Source organism: Nicotiana sylvestris, chromosome 11, assembly GCF_000393655.2.
Source record: "Nicotiana sylvestris chromosome 11, ASM39365v2, whole genome shotgun sequence".
Lineage (NCBI taxonomy): Eukaryota > Viridiplantae > Streptophyta > Magnoliopsida > Solanales > Solanaceae > Nicotiana > Nicotiana sylvestris.
In genome coordinates this window covers 92,887,679-92,897,310 of record NC_091067.1, presented here as the reverse complement: position 1 = coordinate 92,897,310, position 9,632 = coordinate 92,887,679, and the positions used below count along the sequence as shown (strand labels likewise).

Sequence of the window (9,632 nt, the reverse complement as noted above, 5' to 3'; positions counted from 1 at the left end):
ACAAGGAAAATAATGGTGAAGAGACCGAGGAGATGGAATCCAATTAGGCACATAAAGAAAGCAAAAGTGGAGGTGCACAATCCCCAAAAGCCACGACATCCAGTGACCTTGGAGGATTTCTTGCCATGTTGGTTCCGTATGAAGATTTCCCGTGATGGTATTAAAGCCTCTTGTTGCAATGCCGATAAAGGGGAAGAAAAGAGTAACGGCCTACCGTTAGCACCATCTTCAGAAAAGCTCATCGAGTCTATTCATCAAGAAGCTAATGCATGCGAGGAAAAGGTTACGCTAAAAAACGACGATCTTCTACTAGATTGACACTCTTCACAATCGCCCATTATAACTGGATGGCTATATGTGCGATGAAAGATTAAATGGAATTTTGGTTGATGGGAAATCCTCAGTGAACATTTTGTCAATTCGCACTGTGAAAGAACTTGGTATTCCCATGATTGAACTCTCAGAAAGTCGTGTGATGATCCAATGATTCAACCAAATGGGCAAAGAGTCATAGGCGCGATCAGGCTGGAAATCACCATTGAAGATATGCAATCAAGTGCATGGTTGCATGTAATCGACGTGAAGACTTCATACAATGTCTTGCTTGGAAGGCCTTGGATACATGAGAATAAAGTGGTTCCATCTACCTACCATCAATGTTTAAAATACTATGAGGGTGAAGTCAAGAAGAAGATAGTTACTAATGATGAGCCATTCACCGAGGCAGAGTCACACTTCGTCGATGCAAAGTTCTACTTAAAGAACCGCATTGTAAAGGAGATAAAAGCTGATGATGGCATGAAAAGCAAGAATGACGAGCCCACAACTAAAAGAGTTGAGGTGACTATTGGTAAAGCCAAAGTTGTTACTGAGGAGGTACACGCCAACGTGAATAAATATCATAAAGGGGATATTGCATCTTATGGAAAAAAAGTAAGTCCTACGCTCCAATATGTCCCTAAAAGGAAGAAAGACGAGGGCGCATCATCTAATCTCCAAACTAACACGCTAAAGGATTTAACTCTTCCGGTAAAATGAATTGAGGTAGTAAAGTTGTCCTCGAAGCCGCTTGCAGGGTTTGTAGCCCAAAATCGTTTGCAGAATGTGGCACTCCCTACAAAGCGAATAGATGAAGGTTTTGACCCTAACGCTTACAAGCTATTTGCAAAAGTTGGATACAATCCCAATGAGCCGTCAAAGTTAGGGAAGCTCCCATCAAAAGCTGCAATGAGGCAACCACGTGAAGGTTTAGAATACAAGCAACTGTCGCTAGTGCGCATCTCCATAAGAAGGGCGAGCAATAATTATATCACTGTAGAAGATGAATCGACCACTTCTAACAAGCCTTCTATCTTTGATCGACTTGGAAAATCACCTGCGAGGACCTCAGTGTTTGAAAGATTGGGTCCATTAAAGAAGGGGAACAAGTCCCAGAGAAATTTTCAAAGCATAAGAACACCCGCTTCGCCCAAAATCCAGAAGATCCCTAAGGATTTCCAAAGTTTGGTTCCTTCTAGAATGAGGCGACAAACAAAACTTGTGGTTTCATGTAAAGAAGTACTGAAGGTAAAGCCATATACTATGGTCCACACTAAGAAATGTGATGAAGATGAAGAAAGTGTGGGTTCTTCGTATCATGTTACTGTACAAGGCGAGAATGGTGTTCCATCTTCAATGGAGGATAATGTAGAATTGGAAGATATTTCACCGTGTTATCACATATCCTTCAATGATGGGGACCCTCAAGAAGATGAAGATGCAAAATATGCTCCACCTGAACTTGAAGAAAGAGTGAAGACGACAGTTGATGCCCTAAAAGAAGTTAACCTTGGCACCGATGAAGAACCAAGACCCACCTACCTAAGTGCTTTACTAGAAGTTGATTAAGAGAGCACTTATATTGATTTACTCAAGGAGTTCAGGGATGTCTTTGCTTGGAGTTACAAAGAGATGCCTGGCTTGGACCCGAAAGTAGCAGTCCATCACCTTGCAGTCAAAGATGGCGCTCGCCCTGTTAAATAAGCCCAAAGGTGCTTTAGGCCGGACTTGGTTCCATTTATTGAAACCAAAGTTAACAAACTCATCGAAGCTGGCTTTATTCATGAAGTTAAATACCCAACATGGGTTTCAAGTATTGTCCCTGTGAGGAAGAAAAATGGCCAGATTTGAGTGAGCATTGACTTTAGGGATCTTAACAATGCGTGTCCGAAAGATAAATTCTCACTTCCCATTCCAAAACTGATGATCGATACTACTACTGGGTACGAGGCAATTTCGTTTATGAACGGTTTGTCAGGCTATAACCAAATTCGCATGGTGCCAAAGGATGAAGAGCTTACTGCATTCTGTACCCCCAAGGGTATTTATTGCTACAAGGTAATGCTTTTTAGCTTGAAGAATGCTGGTGCTACTTACCAAAGAGCTATGCAGAATATCTTTGATGACCTTCTCCACAAGAATGTTGAATGTTATGTTAACAACTTAGTGGTAAAATCAAGAGAGAAGGGTGACCACTTGAAAGGCTTGAGAATAGTGTTTGAGTTGCTCCGGAGGTACCAACTTAGGATGAATCCATTAAAATGTGCCTTTGGAGTTACTTCTAGAAAATTCCTTGGTTTTATTGTCTAACATCGAGGGATTGAAATTGATCAAGCCAAAGTAGATGTAATCTTTAAGATGCCTGAGCCTCGGGATATTCATGAATTGAAAAGTCTGCAAGGAAAGTTAGCATACCTTAGGAGATTCATCTCAAACCTAGCTGGGAGGTACCAACTATTCAGTCGCCTTATGAAAAAAGGTGTCCCTTTCAAATGGGACCAAGCATGTAGTAATGACTTTGGAGAATTAAATCCTACTTGATGAAGCCTCCAGTTTTGGCAGCCCCTATACTTGGAAAGCTGTTGATACTATACATTTCAGCACAAGAAAGGTCTGTTGGAGCGCTGTTGGCCCAAGAAAATAGTGAAGGGAAAGAAAACTCCCTTTACTACTTAAGTAGGATGATGACACCAAATGAGCTGAATTATTCGCTAATTGAAATGTTATGGTTGGCGCTAGTCTTCTCAATCCAAAAGTTGAAGCACTACTTTCAAGCTCATGTCGTTCGTTTGGTTTCTAGAGCGAATCCCATAAAGTTCGTGATGTCAAAACCCGTCCTTAGTGATTGACTAGCAAGGTGGTACCAAAGGTTTCAACAATTTGAAATCATGTACATCCCTCAAAAGGCTGTAAAAGGACAAGCGTTAGCAAACTTCTTGGCAGATCACCCTATACTTGATGATTGGGAGCTAACTGACGAATTACCTGATGAGGACGCAATGGCCATTGAAGTTCAACCTCCATGAAAGATGTACTTTGATGGTGCTGCACATCGTAGAGGAGCTGGTGCTGGGGTAGCATTTGTCACTTCTCAAGGTGAAGTTTTGTCCTACTCTTTTAGGTTGACGCAACTATGCTCTAACAACATCGCTGAGTATCAAACACTAATACTTGGGCTTGAAATGACTGTCCAAAATGAAGCAGTTACAATTACAAGTCTTTGGTGACTCTCAGTTAGTAGTCAATCAGCTTCTTGGTAGTTACGAGGTCAAGAAGCCTAAACTACGCCCATATCATGATTACACTAAAAAACTAATGGGGTGGCTTGGTGATGTAACTACTCAGCATGTTCTAAGGAAAAAAAACAAGAAGGCGGATGCTTTAGCTACCCTATCTTCATCGTTAACCCGACATGATCAAGCGCAAGTTACTATCTGCCAAAAAAGGCAGTACCACGGCCAAATGAGGCTGAAGGTGAAGAAAATGAACTCAGGCATCTTGTCGCTATTTCTGAAGACGATAAAAAAAAATGGCGACAACCCATTATCGACTACTTATGCTGTGGGATACTTCTAGAAAATCCGCGAAGAAGAACTGAAATCGAACGTCGTGCACCTTGCTTCCTTTACTACAAAGATACCCTATACAGAAGATCATTCGAGGGAGTACTCTTGCGATGCTTAGAGGAAGATGAAGCACTCCAAGCTTTGCAAGAAGCGCATTCTAGGGTATGTAAGTCACACCAGTCTAGACCAAAGCTCCATTTTCATATAAAAAGGATGGGATATTATTAGCCAACGATGATAAAAGATTGCTTGGACTACGCTCGAAGATTAAAGGCTTGTCAATTCCATGAATAACTTTATTCATCAACCTCCTGAAGTGTTTCACCCGACTGTGGCATCCTGGCCGTTTGACGCTTAGGGATTGGATGTTGTTGGAACATTGCCAAAGTCCTCTGGTGGGAAAGTATACATCCTGGATGCAACCGACTATTTCTCAAAACGGGCTGAAGCTGTTGCTCTTAAGGAAGTAAAGAAGGAAAATGTTGCAAATTTCATCCGAGTAAACATTATTTATCGCTTTGGTATTCTGTCACGACCCAAAACTAACCCTATCGTGATGGCGCCTAACGTGGTACTAGAAAAGCCGACACACTACCAAAACCAATCAATATATTTATTTTTAAGACAACCAAATCTATTTAACAATAAAACTGCATAAGGAATTTAAATCAAAACAATATTATAGAAAGAAAGCCCGACATCGGGGTGTCACTAGTCATGAGCATCTACTACAACCCTCTGACAACATCAAGACGTATAGCATGGAAATAATTGAATACAACTAGGGGAGGATAAGGAGGGAGAAAAGCAGGGCTGCGATCGCTAGGTAGTTACCATACTAACTCCGATGGACTTGCCACTGAGTAATCAACACCTGCTACCGGGTTCAGAAATACCTGGATCCGCACACAAGGTGCAGGGAGTAATGTGAGTACGTCAACTCAGTAAGTAATAAAAGTAAATAGAGATTCAGCAGTAGTGACGAGAAATAAAACATATACAATTCATATCATGAAATCTCAGTAAAATATACTTTTAAAATCAGGATTTTGAATCAACTCGGCTTATTTAAATCTAGTTTCAGTAAAACCATTTAAAACATCTTTCACCAGTTTTCAACAAAGTGATGAAACAGTGAGTAAAAATGATGAAAACATAAACAGCCCCTCGGGCAAAACTCACTCGTATACAGCCCCTCGGGCAACATAAATCAAGAACAGCCCCTCGACAAACATCACTCGTGAACAGTCCCTCGGGCAAACATGAATCATAAACAGCCACTCGGGCAAACCTCATAGTCATTCATATACAGCCCCTCGGGCATTACCTCACAATTGCTCATAAACAGCCCCTCGGGCACAACATAAATCAAGAATAGCCCATCGGGCAAAACATAGTATCACTTACTCAGGGTATCCGCGTTCACTGGGGGTGTACAGACTCCGGAGGGGCTCCTACAGCGCAATTGCTATAACAAGCCACCTCGTAGCATAAATCAATCAAGCCCTCAGCCTCATAACAAGCCACCTTGTGGCATAAATCAATCAGGCCCGCGGCCTCACAAAAATCATGAATCAATAACAATATGCGGTGTGCAGCCCGATCCCATAATACCCTCACAACCCAAGCCCTCGACCTCACTCAGTCAGAAACCTCTCAAGCCACTCGGGCTATCAGTAAAATAGGGTGCTCAGCCCAAAATATAATTTTATGCATCAAAACAGAGTAAAAAGACTGAGTTATGAAATCAGTAAACACAACATGACTGAGTATAGATCTTAAATCAAAAATAGTGAGAGGATAATAAGAAAAGGCCCCTAAGGGTCCAAACAGCTCTGGCACAAGGCCCAAATATGCATCCAGCCCAATTTATAGGAAATTCTTTTTAAAATACATAAGTATCCGATAATTTAAGTCAAATACGCAACTTTATAGTTGCTAGGGGATGGACCAAGTCACAATCTCCAACGGTGCACGCCCACACGCCGATCACCTAACATGTGTGTCACCTCAAAGTAGTAAAATAATGTGAAATCCAGGGTTTCATACCCTCAAGACTAGATTTACAATCATTACTTAACTCAAACAAGCCAATTTCAATACCGAGCAAGCCAACCGATGCTCCAAAAATGCAATCTCGCAAGTTCCGACCTCCGAACGGCTCGAAACCCAATCCATATGATGAAAATCGCCTCCAAAATTGCCCAAATCCGAGCTCCCCAACTCAAAATATGACCAAATGAACAAACCCTTGTTTTCTATATTTTTCTGCGAGCTATTCTGCCTCGATTCTCATGCCAAACAATCCTGAAACTCGCTTTTGATATCTCCAATAGATTTCTTGTGAAATTTAAGTCAAGTTAGGCTCTTGAATATTTGACCTTATATTGAAGGAGATATGTTGGTTTCAATATTTGAAAATAGTGCAGATTTTTAAATACGAATTCAGTGGCAATTTTGTAATTAATCGAAAAAAAATTTCGCGACCCAATTCTTAGTAAAATAACCATAAAATTCTCATACGATATCCAAATTTGACGATTCTTTTTGCTATGGATCCATAATTACGATAAATATCTAATGCTTTAATAAAAAAAATTGGAGCTCATTTGCTTAATGTAGTACCATTTATGCTTGAAAAACAACGTCGAAACATTAAAAAAACGAGCGCAACACAACCCAAACCTATCTGAAACTCACCCGAGCCCCTTGGGACCCTATTCGAACATACCAACAAGTCCCATATCATAACACGGACCTACTCGAGGCCTCAAAACACACATAATAACATCGAAATGACGAATCACACCACAATTCGAAATCAATGAACTTGAAATTTCAAACTTCCACAACCGATGCCGAAACCTATCACATCATGTCCGATTGACATCAAATTTTTCACACAAGTCACATTTGACATTATGGACCTGATCCAACTTCCGGAATTGAAATCCACCCCGATATCAAAAAGTCCACTCCCGGTCAAACTTTCAAAAATTTCAGCTTTCGCTATTTCAAGCCAAATTCTACTACGGACCTCCAAATCACAATTCGGACGCGCTCTTAAGTCCAAAAGCACCCAACGGAGCTAACAGAACCATCATAAATCCAATCCAAGGTCATATTCTAGAAAGTCAAAACTTGGTCAAACCTTTCAAATTTAAAGCTTCTAGCTGAGAATCATTCTTCTAAATCAATTCCAAATAACCTGAAAACCAAAAATCGATGATTCACATAAGTCATAATACTTCATACGGAGCTAATTATACCCTCAAACAACCGAGCGAAGTGCAAATGCTTAAAACAACCGGTCGGGTCGTTACGCATTCCTCGTTACATAACAACAGATAATGGAAAGTCATTCGATAATAGGTTGATGAATAAGATTTGTGATCTCTTTGGCTTCAAGCAATGTAACTCTTCGATGTAAAATGCCGCCGCCAATGATCTAGCTAAGGCATTCAATAAAACTCTATGAAACTTGCTAAAGAAAGTCATTTCCAAATCCAAACAAGATTGGAATGACCATATGGAAGAAGCTCTATGGGCATATAGGATGACTCACTGCACGCCAACACAAACGACTACTTATTCACTCCTTTATGGAGTCGAAGCTGTCTTGCCACTTGAGCATCAAATACCTTCATTACGACTGGCTATTCAAGAAGGGATCACTGATGAAGAAAATGCTCAACTTCAATTAGCAGAGTTGGAGGCTCTTGATGAGAAGAGGTTGGAAGCTCAACAGAGTCTTGAATGTTATCAAGCTCGATTGTCTCACGTCTTCAATAAAAGAGTTCACCCGAGATCCTTTCAAGTAGGAGATCAAGTCCTTGCCGTACAAAGACCCATAATTACTTCCCATAAACCTGTGGGGAAGTTCACTTCAAAATGGGATGGGCCATATGTCGTACCAAAAGCTTACTCAAGTGGGGCTTACAAGCTAGTTGATGCAGATAACATGAGAATCGGCCCTATCAATGGCAAGTTTTTGAAGAAGTATTATCCTTGAAGTTGCAACGCTCCTTGACGCATGAGCCTAAACTGCATGTTGCTACACTCCTGGCCCGCATGAGTCTAAACTATGTACGGCCCCACAAAAAAAAGAGTCCGCTAGGTTAAAATCCTCGAAAGAGACGGCCTAGGCAAAAGTTAGGACATAAAAATATAAAAAAAATCACCTAGTCTTAACTACGATATGACTTGATCCTCTTCACCGAGGTACGTAGGCAGCTTAGAGTTTCATTCTAAGTTCAGTTGCATAAGTTCAAAAGATACATATTGCCCCAATTGTTGTTCGAATAAAGTAAGAAGGAATGTAAGATCAAGCTGAAATGCCATCCTCCTGTTGAACTTTGATCTCATTTGATTTAAAGGGGGCAACCCTCTATGGTAAATTGATATCTTCAATGGGATAATTTTATAATGATGTCAAGTATTTGCATTGAAGTCCAGGGATTATCTACGCCTTCAAGTTCACCAAACCTTCAATTTCGTTGGTCTCCATGTCCGCCCTCTGCCTAAAAAAAAAGGGGAAGAGAAGCAAGGCATCAAACGGAAACACAACTATAAGGAAAAGATTGCTTGACACAATGTTTCAAATTTAGTGAGACTTGAACTCAAGATTTTTGTGATAATATAGCTCTTAAATTTCGATTGATGGCAAGCAAGATATCTTCCGATCTCGAGGCTTCCAATCCAAGATATGATTTTTTTTGTGAGACTGCGCAAATCTAGAATTGATAGTGTGGTACAATATAAAGTTGATTTCAGAATATTATCTGAGACAATTCTGAAGTTGATTGATTGAGAATTTTGGATATGTTCTAGATCTTGAAGTCTAATTTTCAAAAAATCAAACGGTTTGTAATTTTGACTTTTCTATACTATGATATGAATTTTTTGGTGAGACTGCGCAAATCTGGAATTGATAGCGTGGTGCAATATAAAGTTGATTTCGGAATATTATCTGACACGATTCTGAAGTTGTTTGATTGAGAATTTTGGATATGTTCTAGATCTTGAAGTCTATTTTTCAAGAAATTAAACGGTTTGTAATTTGACGTTCCTACATGAAGATATGAATTTTTTTGGTGAGACTGTGCAAATCTGGAATTGATAGCATGGTGCAATATAAAGTTGATTTTAAAATATTATCTGAGATGATTCTGAAGTTTTTTGATTGAGAATTTTGGATATGTTCTAGATCTTGAAGTCTAGTTTTCAAGAAATCAAACGTGTAATTTCGACTTTCCTACACCAAGATATGAATTTTTTAGTGAGACTACGCAAATCTGGAATTGGTAGCGTGATGCAATATAAAGTTGATTTCAAAATATTATCTAGGACGATTCTGAAGTTGTTTGATTGAGAATTTTGGATATGTTCTAGATCTTGAAGTCTTAGTTTTCAAGAAATCTAACGGTTTGTAATTTCGATGTTCCTACACCAAGATATGAATTTTTTGGTGAGACTATGCAAATCTGAAATTTTCAACGTGGTGGAATCTAAAGTTGGTTTCAAAATATTATCTGGGGCGATTCTGAAGGTGTTTTATTTTAAATTTTGAATATATTTTAGATATTGAAGTCTAATTTTCAAGAAATTAAATGGTTCATTATTCGGACTCTCCCACGACAAAATATGAATCTTTTATTTCAAGCGCTTAAATCTGAAAATTATGCGACTAAGATAAAAGTCGGACAATGTAAAACAAAAGAGAAGCTGAAACATTTAAGCTCTCGAAGT

The 9,632-nt window shown here is 39.5% G+C and overlaps 1 protein-coding gene across 1 annotated transcript; it reads left to right on the top strand.

The window, feature by feature from the left end:
• The first annotated feature begins 483 nt into the window (after nt 1–483).
• LOC138881331 (uncharacterized) lies at nt 484–3,344 on the top strand. Its single transcript, XM_070161547.1, has 4 exons — nt 484–933; nt 1,159–1,711; nt 2,297–2,487; nt 3,225–3,344. The coding sequence occupies exons 1-4, from the start codon at nt 484–486 to the stop codon at nt 3,342–3,344; spliced, it is 1,314 nt and encodes a 437-aa protein (XP_070017648.1).
• Nucleotides 3,345–9,632: the final 6,288 nt, after the last annotated feature.

Excerpts from the sequence above, each read along its gene's own strand:
- LOC138881331 (XM_070161547.1), top strand. The coding sequence starts at position 484 with ATGATTCAACCAAATGGGCAAAGAGTCATAGGCGCGATCAGGCTGGAA. Across the intron at positions 934-1,158 it reads TTGCATCTTATGGAAAAAAA|CTATTTGCAAAAGTTGGATA; the intron begins GTAAGTCCTACG and ends AACGCTTACAAG. Across the intron at positions 1,712-2,296 it reads ATTGGAAGATATTTCACCGT|GCTATAACCAAATTCGCATG; the intron begins GTTATCACATAT and ends ACGGTTTGTCAG.